This window comes from Galleria mellonella, unplaced genomic scaffold, assembly GCF_026898425.1.
Source record: "Galleria mellonella isolate WM207_F2 unplaced genomic scaffold, CSIRO_AGI_GalMel_v1 utg171, whole genome shotgun sequence".
NCBI lineage: Eukaryota > Metazoa > Arthropoda > Insecta > Lepidoptera > Pyralidae > Galleria > Galleria mellonella.
Window position 1 is genome coordinate 5,434,553 of NW_026442014.1, and position 16,497 is coordinate 5,451,049.

Genomic DNA, 16,497 nt, shown 5'->3' on the forward strand with positions numbered 1-16,497 from the left:
TCGACCTGACAGGATATATTGCTAGCAATGGGATTGATAGTCCGCATTACTGGTAACATCCCGCCCCCCATATTGCGTTTGGCACAGATGACATTGGCTTTGTGAACGACATCGACAAACAGAGATGTGTGGGCTTCGCATTCAAAGAGCAGTGGTATAAAAACACTATTGTTATATTGTTTATTATACGGTGCATAAATTTAATAAGTATAGAGGTAGGTATCATTATGAAAAATATGGCATATGTAGCCGCCATACCTGGCCGTAGCAGCGCACGGCGCGGCGCCCGCGCACCCATTGTCTCACGGCCTTGCAACTTACGCAAATAAGCGTCAAAAAGCAATGTCTCTCCTGATTTTTAAACAAATAGTTGAGACATTATGTAAAACGCAGCATACATTCAGATATGTTGCACAAGATAAGTTGATTTCACGAATTTAATTCATACAATAAATAAGCAAATAGATTCTTGAAAGACTATTGTGCTTGTGCATATGGTACTGCACTATCAAATATACGATAATCTATCAATTAATACGCGAACGATATCTAAATTTATCTTATAAGATATTTTTTGTCTTCAGTCTGTAAGATCTTCCAAAAATTCTATCTAACCATTTTCTCTAATTACGAATTTTAAAAGATATTTCATATAGATCTATCCATAAAAATTTCATGGGAACAATCTCAATACAATGACGGTTGATAGTCCATGGAAATTAAAATCTTTCTAGTAATTTTTCGCTTGATTAAGTGTATAGAAATAGCAAGAGAGTATAACAATATTTATGGTCGTAAATCTGTCCGTACGCACTTATATAGAAAAGTATTAAAATTATTCTATTACAATTTACATCGATCAATAAACAGATTCACTAAGATGAAGAATTGACATGAATTATTACTATAAGTACTCATTCAAATAATTTTCATCAGTCTAAAGGCAGAATAATAAAGATGGTGAAAATAAAGCGTGAGTATGTTATAAGTATATTCTGTACAGTATATTATAATGTCTTTAATTAATACCCAGAAGAGTTTAATCGTTGAGATAAAGTCCATATTCCCTAGTTATAACATGTATTAGGGAGAGAGTGTACAGAACGCTGCAATACAAGTCCTCAGGAAGGGCAACGTATATAGGGTACTATGGGCATCATAATGTATTTAATGTAATCCAACATTTTATAATGTCCATATTTAATATTCATGACAATAGATTACGGTTTATAATTTCCTTTAGATACGCAATCACTTATTTTCCACTATGAGATGAACAAAAAAGCCACACCGGATTTTTTTTTCCAACCAAGGACAGTAAATAAAGTAAGATTTTAAATAAATCTATCTTCTATGAGTGTGTAACATTCTGGGGCCTGTATCAATATTACATACAAATGTTATGCGTACTTACGAGTCTCCATAAAATAAATATGTTGTTACCTTTTTGTACACAAATATGGTCTGCTGTTTTATATCAAACAAAAAGGTAATTTCTGCATTCAATATTAGCATATAAAAAGTTCACTAGGAATGTATGCAATGCTTGTTATTACTAATCGAATATTTTCTGTCTTATAGAAGCATTCAAGTAAAGTTTAAAAAGGAGAAGCTTCTAGATTCGACTGTATTTAAATGTATATATATTGTACACGAACGCGACATCTAAATAAATATACGGACTTACTTGTCAACGGAAACTATATTTTATTCTTTCGTTCTTGTTAGAAGTCAAATATACTTAAAATAAATCGACACTCCACCAAGACTAACGCTAGATCTTTTTTGACGTCCATTAGGCTTTTCGGCAGGATTAAAGTAAAAAAACATAAATAAAAATGTATTTTTCACTTAAACCTTCCCTGTAGTTGTTTATATGTGAACCCTGATTGTCTAGTCTAGAGTCATGGATGTATCACTGTTACTTCGTATCGAATAGATATCTTTGTTTATAAGCTGACGTCCCACCTGATGGAAAGTGGTAACTGTCGCTAGAAGTACCTAAGCTAATGATTTTTGTACAAAGTTTTCTTCTAAAAAAATCGACTTAAATCTTAATAAACTTATATGTTTTAGCTCTAAAATATTAAACAAATGTGGCATTATGTTTAGCTGTGAACTCATTCACAATACTCTACCTCAAACCGGTTGTTAACAAAAAGTTAGCATTAGCAAAAAACATCGCTACACGGTTTATTATCTATCTATAGTGTGTACTTACGTAATAATAATGTGTATAAGGTTCATACCAAGCGTAGGTACATACCCATGTTTGTGAGGAAACGCATTGTTTGTAATAAGCTTTAGTAGCCGCATTGCTCGTAATAACACCATGTTAAGTCAACATTTACGCGATTCCCCCTGGAAACCATCGTGGTTGATTTTTGAATTCGTCACGATGGATTAATTGACCTGATTACGTCCTCACCTGTCATTCGTTACTGGTGCCCCGCCAACGTATACCGGTAGCGCAAGCGGAGTTACCATTCCATTGCCACCAATTAGACGAATTTGAGAACTTTAATTTTAACATAACTGAAAGTTTAAAAACACTAGACCACTACCATTCAACTAACTCACCAGAGGGAGATTTTGTACAAAAGTCGTTTGCTTGGGTACCTCTGTCCGATTCGTGTTTCAACCGTAAAGCAGTTGTGTTTACGAGGTCTGTCCGGAAAGTTCGTATAAAAGTGTTCTGGAATGCGAGAAAGAGGAGTGGGGAGGCCAGGTAAGCGCAGGACCCCTTCCTTATGTCCCTAACAATGCTTCAGTTCTGGTCTGACCGCCGTGCGGTGGGAACTGGCTTGTCACGCCATCTGTGAAGTTACCTCTTAACGAAACCCCGTCGGCATGGAGCCCGCTTCCGTTGAAGAGCAGCGCGTCGTAATCAAGTTTCTCTCGAAACTCGGCAAGAATGGCCGTGAAATTTTTGCCGATCTAATTCGATAAGACATCCGGGGAACCACGAACAAAAAAATCAAGAAAATCCCGCTCAAATGTCAAGACAATGTTGATTGTTTTTTTCGATGTTCGGGGGATTGTCCATCAAGAATTCGTCCCTCCAGGCCAGACAGTTGATGGAAAATTCTACGTCGATGTGCTCAGACGCCTCAAAGCTCGTGTGGCACGAGTTCGTCCAGAATTGGCGCGAGAGGGGCGTTGGATTCTTCACCACGACAATGCCCCTGCCCACACCTCTCTTGTTGTCCGTGAGTTTTTGAGTAAAAATTCCATTACGGTGACCGAACACCCCCCTATTCGGCGGATTTGGCCCCGTGTGACTTCTTCTTGTTCCCAAAAACCAAATTGGTACTTCGGGGGCGGCATTTGGGGGACATAAATGAGATAAAAAAAGCTACGACGGGGCAGCTGAGAAACCTACAACCAGAGGACTTTCAAGGAGCCTTCTCACAGTGGAAACGGCGTTGGCACAAGTGCATTATGTCACAGGGGGAGTACTTTGAAGGGGATAAAATTGATTTACCTGAATAATTGTAAAATAAAATTTTTAAAAAATTTTTATACGTACTTTCCGGACAAACCTCGTATATTGCTGTGTTTCGGTTCGAAGGGTGGGATATGGCGTGAATTTACAGGGTACAGAAGAATAACACCTGAGTCCTCAGGAATGGTAACGCATGGGGGGTATCATGGGCGAAACAGTATACTCTGTTATGTCCATGGTACTGCTCATGTCTATAGGCGACGGTTACCACGTTCCATCAGGTGGGCTATCAGCTTGTTTGCCATAGTAAGTTGTATAAAAAAAAAAACTAATCGCAACTACTACAAAATTAAAGTAATATTTATTTTTTGTAGTTTATTATTATCACTGACAAGAACGTGTAAAAATGTTAAATACCTATAATTTTATTTGTTGTATACAGTATCAAAGTGTTGATAAGTCAAGGTGTACCTTGCTGTTACGTGAATTGCCTTTGCAGCTGACTTTGATAATTCTCGTACAAACTAAACAATTTACTTTTGTATTCAGTTCTATTTTAAATTGATCAAAATTGAAGTTAGTTTTTTGTGGTACTTTCGTCATAATGATAATTTGCTGTAAATTAAAAATGCTGGTTTTCTTTATTTATTTAGGTTTTTTTTTATTTAAATAAAAATATCGTCTGTTAATGTGATGCATTATATTTTTTGTTAATATTAATTTTTTCAATTTTCTTTTTTTATATAAAAAAAAAACTCTAATTGTCAACTTATATGAAAAGGTTCATTTTGAACAATTAGTATTTTTTCTGCATAAGATCTTAGCATACAGTAAACTCTTAAAAATTCAATTTACCAGCAGGTTTCTGGAACTTGTGTTTCTGCCATCAAGCAGCTGTGACATGGCTGTGTTTCAATTTGAAGGTTGGCATATGATAGTGCAATTATAGGTTATAGAGGCAAGATACCTTAGTTCTTAATAACAATGCATAAGAATTACCATTTTTATAGTTCATTAAGTTTTTTATGGGTAATAATGAAATAGTAATCCCGCCGCGTGAATGGTATACTCTAGCAGAGCATCAGTGAGGGACGATAGGTGAGGACAAATGCAGGCTCATTAGCCCATCGAGACGAATTCCACAAGAATTAGCCATGATGGTTTCTAGAGGAACCACGTGGAGGTCGCCCTGATGGGGCAGTCAGATCCCGTTACTTACAATCCCTTTCACCCCTGCCATTTCAAGTTGAAAAAAAATATGAATAGTGATGATTGTGAATAGTTTGGTGCAACTCGACAAAGATCACGTTACCTTCTTATCTGTAGGGCCTCTTTAGATTTAGTGAAACAGACAAGATAAAATTCTTGACAAATGTTATTATGTAAATATAGTAACTACTGTACGTTTACATTCAATCATACATTAGCAATAGCAAAGTAGCGATAATGGCGAGAGCGTTTGTCTCGACACCACACTAAGTGTAAGATTAACAGTTAGTGATCAATATATGTGTAGTTAGATTAATAAATAGTATCTGCAATTACATACTAAAAAATAATGTGTTATTTACAATATTTTTTTAAAAAAATTTTTTTCACGGTATTGGACATCACCTAATTGAGTTTAGCGAATTATTATAAATCTTGTATGGATCATTTATTTAGCGATTTTAAACGGAAGAGGTTCTTAATTCACCTATACTCATTGTATGTCAGCTGACTAAGGTCACTCGATTAAGTTATAAATCAATCCGAACTAGTTATACCAGATCGTAGCAACAATCAGTACACGATTTGAAAAGTGGTAATCGTTATATAACAATAAGATAAAATGAATATAGGACAAAGACGGGAGTAAACTGTGTCCATTGCAAAAAGAATTACCAAAATCTCATCATATTTGGCCAAGATATTGCATAACATAAAGAAACCTCCTTTTCAAAGTCGGTAAAATCTGAATTGAATTGGATACTATAATAAAGGCCCGTTATCATTGACACCGTGCGCTTAGTTATCTCCAACTGTGACATTCGCACAATAGGAGAGGAGATAACAACACGTCAGAGTTTGTACTTGCTTCTCCTGCATCAGGTAGGTCCGGTGGATCGTACTAACTTTTGTTATTAAGACGCGTTATGACAGATAAAGGCCGTCGCAAACGTTGCATATTTTGTTCGCAGACAAAATTTCGTTTCAAGTTACAATTGTATATACTTGCACAACACGAATGCGTTGTAACATGCAATTTGGTGGATTTATTATGACTGGACTAGTGTACTGAGAAACATCTTTTTTTGGAAAGACGAGGCAAATTTAAACCGAAATTATTAACTCTTATAATGTTATAATTTTTAAAGATATTTGTTTGTTAGCTCTTATAGCTCGTTCAGCTTGATTAAATAATTTTATTTGATTGAAATTTTGTAGACAGAAGGGTCATGAAATATACTCGATATGAATACATAGGGAACTTTTTATCACATTAAACGTCGACAAAGTCGCGAAAAAAAGCTAGTAAAATAATAAATATATTCACTAAGGTAAATAACTAGTTAATAAATATAATATCTTTGGTTCGTCATTAATGCGCCTCCACGGTGGTAAGAATAAAGTATCTAATTTGTTACATGAAAGAATAAATGATGTAATTATCAAGCAAATATATAAACTGTATCCGTATTCTTTGGATTACCTGACTTGATTGCGAGGTTTGATTCCCTGTCGAAGAGTTAAGAAGTTTCTTATCAATTTTCTCATACCACAGTTTTTTTAATGAGTGAATGTGGAACGCCCCCCCCCTGCACTATTGGTATATGCTGGCTGTACACCAATGAGAGATGATAGGTGAAAGCAGGTTAGTCAGTTCGTCATGACGAATTTTACAAGAATTAGCCACGACAGTTTCCAGGGGGAATCGCGTGGAAATCGACGGGACAGGGTATATTGTTTTTTTTTTAATAATGGAATTGTAGCCCCGCCTGCGCTAACGGTATACGCTGGCAGGGCGCCAGTGAAGGATAAGTGAGAATGAAATGATAGATCAGTAGTCCATCGTGATGAATACACAGTTTCCAGAGGGGATCACGTGGAGTTGACCTAACAGGGTATATTGCTAGCAACGGAGCTGGTAGTCCACATTGCTAACAATCCCTTCATCCAGGTTGACCATTGGTAGGAATCAGGCATGATTGTTTGTCACAAAATATTTATTATAATTTCTATTTTAATATGTAGGCTACCAACCTCTTTCAAACCTACATAGTTACAGAAAAATAAATAGTGACGTTCTTGACAATCTTCTTGTCTTAGCAATTGTACCGAACAATATTTTGTATCGCGACTTATTATATCTGGAATTATTTACTGTAAATATTATTAATAATACAATCTCGTACTAAATCTTTCTTTCTCTCACTCCTTCTGAATCTATAAATATAAATATCATCAAGCCCACATCTACACCTCTACAAATATTAGTATTTTAAACTATATACTAATATTTGACGATATACTAAAGTATTTCTAGCTGTTACCTCTGCGGTTTCGCTGTACAAATTCCACTATTTCCCGTTACCACTTAATAACTAGATTGCGTTGGTCAACATTATACAAAACAAAAAAAAAAGCACGATAAATAACCTAAAAATTCTGAGTTGTCTTATGTAAACGTAATTGGGTACAAAGGGATTTACCGAAATTACCACGCGTGGTAATTTCCAAATCCCCCTTAAGGTATTCAACCCAATTACGAAGGATATCCACATTTTTTGTGATGTATTATAATGGGGGCTGTATCTCATGATTCGCTCTACTGATTCTGATAAAACGTACACCATTATTCAAGTTGTACTATATTAGTTTTCAGTCACTTCCTCATGATGACGTAAAAAAGAAGTATTGAAATATTTATTTGTCCTAAGGGAATTTCTTAAACAAATTTTTAAAATAATTATATAGATAATTGTAATTATTTTCCTTAATGTTTTAAGCTGTTATTTCGAATTTTGCTAATTGTACAATATTATCATAACTACTTGTACAACAATTAGTCTGTTACCCTGAGGTTGTCTTGAAAATATTGCTTTCAGACCGCCTTACGGTACTTATACAATTGTATCGTTACATTTATTAATATGTTGCATATTCCTTATATTGTATAATGAAAATAAAGTATTATATCCAAATATTCATTGAAATCACAAAAAATTCAAAGAACAGAATTTTCGAGCCTTATAATTTTATTATAGCAAAGACCGTTTTCTTTGTAATTATTTTAGCTATCCAATGATAAAATTGAATTTTTAGGAATGATTGATATGCAAATTGGTTATTCTCCTGTCTTGCTCTATTTGCATTTCAAATATTTCTACCCAATTGCCAAAGAAAGGAGGGATTTGTTGCGTTGTATATATGTATGTATTGTCTTTTAAGATCTGTATGCTTTATGTCAATAGCATGAAATAAATTTCTTTTACCAGTGGGTTTATTGTTAGTCCATCACGTCCACTTTTCAAATTGTATAATTCGCTTCGAGTTACATTTAAGTTACGATGAAGGGGCAAAATAAAGATAGTGAATATTGTTTCATGTATCAAAATGAAGTAGAATTGTAATAAATAAAAAAAAAAATAGCAAATTAAGAAGCTACGTGTGACTATTTTATTTAATGTTTGTAGTAAAATAATATTTAAAAATATTAGGTGCCTAATATTTTTATCTATGGTACGTAGTAATAGATATACCCACCTATTATTTTTATCTAGACATTATTATTTCATTACAACTACATATTTATAATTATATTTAAGTATGATAAATACATTACAGTAAATAAATAAATTATCCTATGTTTTAAGTAACTTCATAAAGGAGGAGTTCTTAATTCGCTTTTATTTTTTAAATGTATATTATATGATATTTATGTTATTAAAGTTTTTTACAATCTATAGGATGCTTCTCTATTAATTTTTTTTAATTTTGTTTCTATTTTTTAACCGCCGAGAGATATCTTAATTACTTGTTTTAAGTGTTTATTTAAGATTTTAAAATTAATAGTATTTATTTTAATTTAAACATTATATTGTTCGTATAGTCACTAAATTCCCTTATAAGATTTAGATGTTAAAGCATCTTAATTAAATCTCTTTATTTCCTTTTTTTTAATACTCTCTCCGGTAGAATTATAAGTTCTAAAAAAAATTACGCAGAGACATTTATAAAACTTATAATTCTAATACTGCGGCGGTAAGGTAGAAGCCTGAGTAGTGCAATTTTTCAGCCTTAGCCGAGCATAAATCTTATGTATTTTCTACATCTTATTATAGTATTACATGCTTGTTACATGGGCAACAATAATAATGGACTAGTCTACTTTGTGAAACCCTCATTACGGAGTTCTTGTATGTAAGTATTCATTAACAGACTCTTTCATGGTACAAGTACCATGGGGTAATACACGTATCCTATAATCTACGTATTCAAACAGATATCATGGGGAAATGATAATATCTGTTAACTGATAATATCAAAATTTTGTGGATACGTACTTTATAGGCAAAATAATTGATTTTTTCCATATTTTTTTTCTCTTTTTCTTTGATCTATCAAAATCATACTTCAAAATACAGGAAAATATCCAATATTTATTTGGAACACGCAAAATTTACCATTTTTTATGCTACCATTAAGATAATCAGGCATAGAGTTCGACTGATGGTAACGTATACCAAAAATAAAAATCACTACCTCTCCCAAACGTTATCTCCAATTTGTTGGGCACTTCGAACCGTATTCTCATATCACTCGTTCGTTATTAACACATGTGTCACTATATATATTAGATTTGAACTGCCGAGCGAATTTTGATTAATTCGAAAATCGAATATGGCGCGTTCCGTTACGCGCGACCGCGTGCCGATTGCCGGTCGCAACAACAACGCTGACTGACTGGCTTGTATCGCAGTCCTTCCGCAGTAGGATGGCTCCCGCCGCGCCGCCCTATATCTCAGAGCTGCATGCGTGATGCGACGCGTGAGGTGTGATGTAATCCGCATGTGACGAAAGCGATACACAGATTAGATGTTTTGATAACATTTCAACAGCATCTATTCTCGTTTTTCTTCTTAATAGCCTTATTTTGCTTTGAAAATTCGCTTATGTCGACTGAACACAACATCAAATGTAGTTTTTATTTAATATTTATCGTCAATTTTGCTACTCGTTTCCATTCATTTTCATAATTCGTCTCATATAGGCATGCCGGTTTCAATGACTGCGTAGTATAGTAGTATAAACGCTGGAGTCTCTTCTATACCCGGTTTATATATATTAACAAATTTTTAAGAGTTCTAATGGTTAATATGAATATTATTTCTAAAGGTATATTGGTCGATAAACGACAAAAATTGTAAGGCTCTAATATTAACATTACACGTCCAGCAATTAAATTGGTGTGAAAGAAATTTTTGGTTGGTTTTTTATATTTTTAATATACTGAAATTTCTGTTCTAATATATTATTTATAACACTAACGACTTCGATTTGAAATGGATTGTACTCTCCTCGAGAGCATATCCTAATTGGATTGGGATTTTGCATACGTTAACTGTACCAGACGTCCCTAGTGATTTCACTACTAGTACATATAAATGTGCACACATTCAATTTAAATACTCGATATTTTTATAATAGAAATAAAAAAAAATGTTACATATTTGAATAGTAGTTTTTTATGATACCACCAAATACCACCCAATTTAGAAATCAGAATATAATTTCAGATGAAAATAATGAGCAGAGAAATACGACTATTGTTTTTTTTTTAATAACAATTTAATTTTACAAAATACGTATTTGTATAAATACCAAATAATCGTAAAATTGGGATATTAAACGTAAATAGAGATATATTGCTGTTCATTTATTATCATTTTCAGTTACAGCATAGATCCTGTGAGCAAAAATAAAACAAGAAACTTATTTTTCAGTCATATCCCAGGGGATATATCGTCGGATGTCGTACTATTATGAAAGTTTATTTCCTTTTTACAGAATATTGTGATGTTGGTTTCGTTTAACGACAATAAAAAATATGTTTTTAGCTTTCATACGAATAATAAATATCGGAATTAATACTTTAAATGCAAACACAGTGAAACCTAAGAATGGGCATATGTTGAACACAGTGACAAAAATTAAATTAAGCACATATAATAATATTATTATTATATGTATGTATATTACGGACATTTAAATTAAAAAAAAAAGCTAAGAACACAATGTTCACAATCTGGCAATATTTCTTTTTCTTTTGTACAACGTTAAAATAAAAAAAAAATAATAAACCTTCTACAAAATTCTCGCTGAATTTGCGTTTCACGGTCGGAAAGCGAGGCTGAAATTGCAAATGTCAATATATATTTTTTCTCGCGAGGCAATTTATTATACTTATCTCTATTAACCGCACACATCTCAAGGTTGGAAATTAAATTACCCTTTTGTTTTAGGACGAAAGGGTCGTGGTTTTAAAATTGACAGTCACTTAACCCAAGTCACACAAACAGCTCTTAATATGTGCGGCCAGATATAAAATACCTACTTAATATTTAAAAGTGGATTATAGAAGGAATTTAGGTCATTAGCTTTTTAATCATATGGTATAGATAAAAATGCCGAGTCCTGTGGTTCCAGGATAGAATGGGCAATCCTTTCCTTTCCCGTGGGTGTCGGTAGAGGTGGGTCGAAGGATAGGCAGCAGCGTTTCTCTTAAAACATCATCAAAGTCTAACTGCGATTGCCAACCTGCTTGCCAAGTACGGGAATTACTGACAAAACTCCCTTTCTTATGGGGAAGGCCTATGTGCAGTAGTGGATAGTTAACGGTTGATATAATAATAATAAAATCTTAGGTTATATAAATAGAGCATCAAGTCACAAAAGCGGGTCAACATTTTGTCAGCTAATTGTCAAATTAGCTGACTTGTTTTTTTATAAGTGTACTGTACACTTACGCGTACAATGTATCTTGACGTATTATTTAATAAATAAAATGAGTATTAACGCATTAAAAGATGCAGAAATTATAAGACAAAATAAATATAAAAGTTATAAAGGAATCACAATTTATCACGGAAAAGTGTATGAAAAAGTTGATCCGCTTTTCTGGAGCATTTTTATAGAGACACTCTATCTATATGAAAATATAATATATAACTGAATAAGGGAAATTTAATGAACATACGCATTTGGCATTCCATTTTTTCTGCCTAATCTAATGGGAGACACGCGTGACAAATATGTATGCACATACCTATGTACGTACTACGTGTGTCGTTTCTGACAATTATTGGAAAATGTATTGGATGAAAATATAATGGCAACCCCGCCTGTATGGTAATTAAGATACCATTGAATGATGATAGGTAAAGATGAAGTCCTATTTTGTGTTTGTTTGTGGCTCACCTTAACAGATTCATTTGAAAATAACCGCGATAGTTTCCAGGGAGGACCGTGTGAAGGCCGATCGGCAGCGATTTACTAGCATCGGTTATTAACTATCCCATGTCCCTTTAGATCATTAATACAATGAAGAGTAAATAAATTTTAAGGCAGGGAAAAGATAGATTGTTACCGGGTGTTATACAGGGTGTGTACCTCTATAGAAAAAAGTAGAGTAGAGAGTCCAGTGATTTGGTTAGCTCAATTTATTAATAATAAGTGTAAAAATAATATTTTACTATGACATTTAGAATGGCAAACGAGTTCATCCGCTGTAGTATAGTAATATACATTGTGACACCCATAATTCTCTTGTATATGTATTGCTATTGTTTTAATATTAATATTAGTTAGGAAACTACAGTTATGTTTTTTTTTTACAAATAAATCTCATTGCTATTATTGAGGATTATAGTATTATGCCTCTCTGCTCTGTAATTTAACTGCCATATCTCACTTGCAAGCATAGCTGCTTCACAACAGAAACACGAATGCGACAGAGGTACTCAAGCAGAGTACTTTTGTACAATGTCTGCCTCTGACAGATATCAATGAACTCACTTTTTATTTGATCAAACATACATTCAGTTTTCTTATAAAACATACAGGTAATTTTGCTTTATTTATAGAAGGGTGACAGTTTCTATCGGCGACACTTTCCATCACGTGGGCTGTAAGCTTGTCATTTCAATTTTTATAAAAAATAAAGTAAGATGAAAAATTAAATGAAGTTTTACGTAGTCAATAATATATATGGCAAGAATATAGAATTAGATATATTTAGTATATAATAGAAATTGAAATACAAACTTTTGGCAGTAATATACACTTCCTATTTTCCACGCCTGTCTCCCATTAGGGTAGGCAGTAACAATAGAAATCAAATACTTCGATTCAAACAGGCCTCTTTCGCATAATTCATAATGTACAAATTCTGAAAGAGTTTAGTAAATTCAATTATAATTTACTGGAAGATATTTTTCATTCAGAACTTACATACAGGTTCCATCCATTAAAAGCCATTAAAACTTTTATAAACTTCAGACACATCTCAAGTGACAATTTTGGATTCATTACGTTAGCTCTTTTTAACGAGTGATTAGGTTGGTTTATTTGAAAAACATTTCTTCAAGAAAACTGTTTAATCCTTAATCGTTCATTTGTATTTTCAATGGATTTTAGAGGATAAAGAATTTTCCAGCCATCTGTTTATTTCCAACTAAACTGTTTCCTGTTTGTGATAAACAGTATGTCCGAAGATGGTTATGTCTTTTGAATGTTTATTTCGGTATTTCGTAATGTTTTCTACTGGCTTCGGTCAAGCTCTTGGTTATTTATAAAGCGTTACCAACAGGCGGACACACATTTACACCCATTTAGCTTTCAGGTAGGAAATAGACTCTGATTGGATTACACGAGTCGATTGAAAGAGTAATATTTCAATATATATATGTAAGAAAATCATAAGAAATCTCTTTCTCTCTGTCTCATTATAACATAATTTTTGTTTTTGCTAAGTTTACTACTGTGGCCTTTTAGAAGGTACAGTTAAAAGTATTTTTATGTACATACCTATTTTTATTTCAAATGAGATACTAGTACATTTGATTATATTTGCTTATTTAATATTATAAATGTGAAAGTGAGTTTGTTTCCACTTGATGTTATAGCGTATCTAACAATCGTTATTAAATTTAGCATAAACGTTGTGTTTTAAATGAAAAAACGTAGGTTACTTCTTTATTTTGATTAAGCGAACGAATTTACGGACAAAGCTAGTGAAGCAATAAGAAAAAAGTTAATAATGATTATAGACGAATATTCTTAAATTGGAAAAGGGAAATAATGAGGTCGGTGTGAGTAAAGAAGTCACGAGAAAAGCCAGTAATAGAGTACTAGTTTTCTTGCCTCATACTGCCAGTAGGAAAACAAAATTTCTAGATAGCGTATCAAAATAGAATAAGATTTTATATTTTAAATCCTTTTCTTCTATTTACCATGTATAATCCTATGATGGCCCTAGAATAAAATATAAAACTATTTTCAACTAATTTTTTATCCGCAACTTCATACAAGAATACCACAGAAGTTAAAATACTAATAAAATAGACCACTTCTAGATGTCATATGATGATTTTTTTTATTATTTTTTAAAAGACTTTTACCTTCTTCAGGTATATCAGTCCTATCGTACCCTGAACTGATTTCTCAAACAAAACTTTATCTACTTTACCTAGACGCGGAAAGAGAAGAATTAATAAGTATCAATAATTTACAGAGATGTTCAAAAATTTCTGGTTTTATTTCAGCTAACATAGATTGAATAAGATTAACATTAAATTTATTTAAGTTAAAGTGGCGCATGAATTCTTCTCTTTCCTTCATGTTAATACGACACTCTAATAGAATATGATGCACATCATCGAATGATGATAAAACATAGTATTTCAGGAACACAACAGTCAAAACCTCATTCAATTTGGTGCAGTAGTAGTTTTTGTGTTATAGATAAATAGATAAATAATTTATTTACATTACTAACAGCACACAAATTACAATAAAAAAAAACATACACATAATACACAGCAAAATAGATAAAAGAATAAAAATAAAAAAAGCACAAATAAAAAAAAACAAAAAACAAAATATATAAACTAACAATCTCCTTTCTTTCCCTTCCTTCATGCGTGTGCCATAGTAACACAAAATGGTCACAGCTCAGTTTATTGCTTTGCCCTTAAAAGAGCAAAACACTGATATTCTGCTGTGGCCAAGAGTCAGTCGCGAAACTTCTGGAACAAACATACAGATAGATAGACAAAATTTCTAAAAAAGTTTCGGCTTCTATCCCTTACATAATTTTCTTTAAATATCTTTCATATATAGACATCTTCCAGTTATAACTTTATTATATTAGTAAGATAAGATAAATATTCTTGTGAGTGACCTAAAATGTGTTCGTATTGTACGAAGGGTCCGGACAAATCGATAGCGGCTTCCGGATCTAGATCACTTTTATCAGATGTCAACTTGTCGAAGTAATAGAATTGTCTCTCTATATGTAGACAAATGATGACGTCAAGAGCTCAACTCGATACTTTCATAGTTCATGCTTACATGTAAAATTAAGTGCCCAGTATTTAATACAGGGTACTTAATGTTTCGTTAATTCGTTAATTTTCAAAAATTTATTCAATTAACCATCACAGTGGTGAGCACGTTGCACAGTTGTTACAGCAAAATTTTGGTAGCAGCACTATTTCCGAACCGATATGATATCATAACCTTCAAGTAATGTGCATATTCCTTTTTAAAAGGCCTGCAGCACACCTGCAATGACTTTGTTGTTTCTGGGTGATAAAGGGCCGCGGTAATCACTTTCCATCAGGCGAGCCGCATGCTCGTTTGCCTCCTGTGTTATAAAAAAATAGATCCCGTGTTCGATTCTTGGTTAGGCTAATATGGGAAACTAACTTTTCTGATTTGACTCGGGTCTGGTATTCTGTGTTGTATCTCCAGATGTTTGTCGGCTAGTTGCTCATAATACAGGGTCTCCTAATTTGAGGACCAAGCGGTAAGTGTGATTGTGTAGTAGTTATTACTATTATTAATTTAGAAACATCAAAAACAAAAAAAAAAAACTTACGTCATATAATATCTCCTATGTACAAATATATTCTAGTTATAATTTGATTATATTAGTAAAATTATCAAAAGCTCTGCGTTAATGTAAATCAGTAAACTAATAATATAGATACTGACCCAATATCTATATATTTTGTTTCTCTTGACATTGATAACGGAAAAACGTCATCACCCCTTTGGATATTGTCCATATCGGTCCGGCATAAAATCATCCTGGTTCCTTTCCCATGGGTGTGACTAAGGATATTTAATAGTATAAGGATGGGCAGCAGCGTCTCTCTTAAAACATGAAAGACTGCGGTTGTTATTCCGCCTGCTAAGCGTGGTTATTATTGCCATGAGTATAGGAGAGGTCTTTTTTCAGCAGGGGAACCCTAAACCGCTGATGATGTCACTCTATCTACATTTATCAAAGTGTGAATTCTATATTAAATTAGAAACATTTAAATTTATACAGGTAGTGAAAAATATTTATTTATCTGCGAATAGTCTTTGAGTATTATACAAACACTTACTAATAAGCAGAAATTATTGTTTAAAAAATATTTAATATACAAACATGTGCGTTCAACATTTTGAATAAAGTAGATGAATTAGCAGTTCTTTAAAATCGTATACAAATTGACTTTTATTTATATTATTTTTCATGATCTTATAAAGTTGCGATGCTAGTGGCCGAGGAACTCCAATTAAAAGTTCAGTAAATTTGTTATGTTATCATTATTTATTTTCAAATAAGGGGCAACAAACAAACTTTCATATTTATAATATTAGTAATGATTACGACCTCAAAATGATATCCAGAATTCCTGATAAATCTATTAATGAGTGACAAAATTTACTTCGCAGTTTTATTTTATTTTTGTAGTATTCATAGGAGTGTGAGAAGATTATAAAAAATGGGGGTTTAC

At 32.8% G+C, this 16,497-nt stretch overlaps 1 protein-coding gene across 3 annotated transcripts in view; it reads right to left on the reverse strand.

Annotated features, from left to right (window-relative positions):
• LOC113518378 (guanine nucleotide exchange factor DBS-like) overlaps positions 1–16,497 on the reverse strand; it is a 145,727-nt gene that overhangs the window by 102,106 nt on the left and 27,124 nt on the right. The window contains exon 1 of one of the 3 annotated variants that reach the window (XM_026903274.3): positions 9,191–9,392. The exons of the other annotated variants lie outside the window; for them this stretch is intronic. Within the exon in view, the coding sequence (XP_026759075.2) occupies positions 9,191–9,242 (52 nt within the window). The 5' untranslated portion in view covers positions 9,243–9,392. Of the gene's footprint in view, positions 1–9,190; positions 9,393–16,497 lie in introns of those variants that run through there. 3 annotated transcript variants of the gene reach the window in all.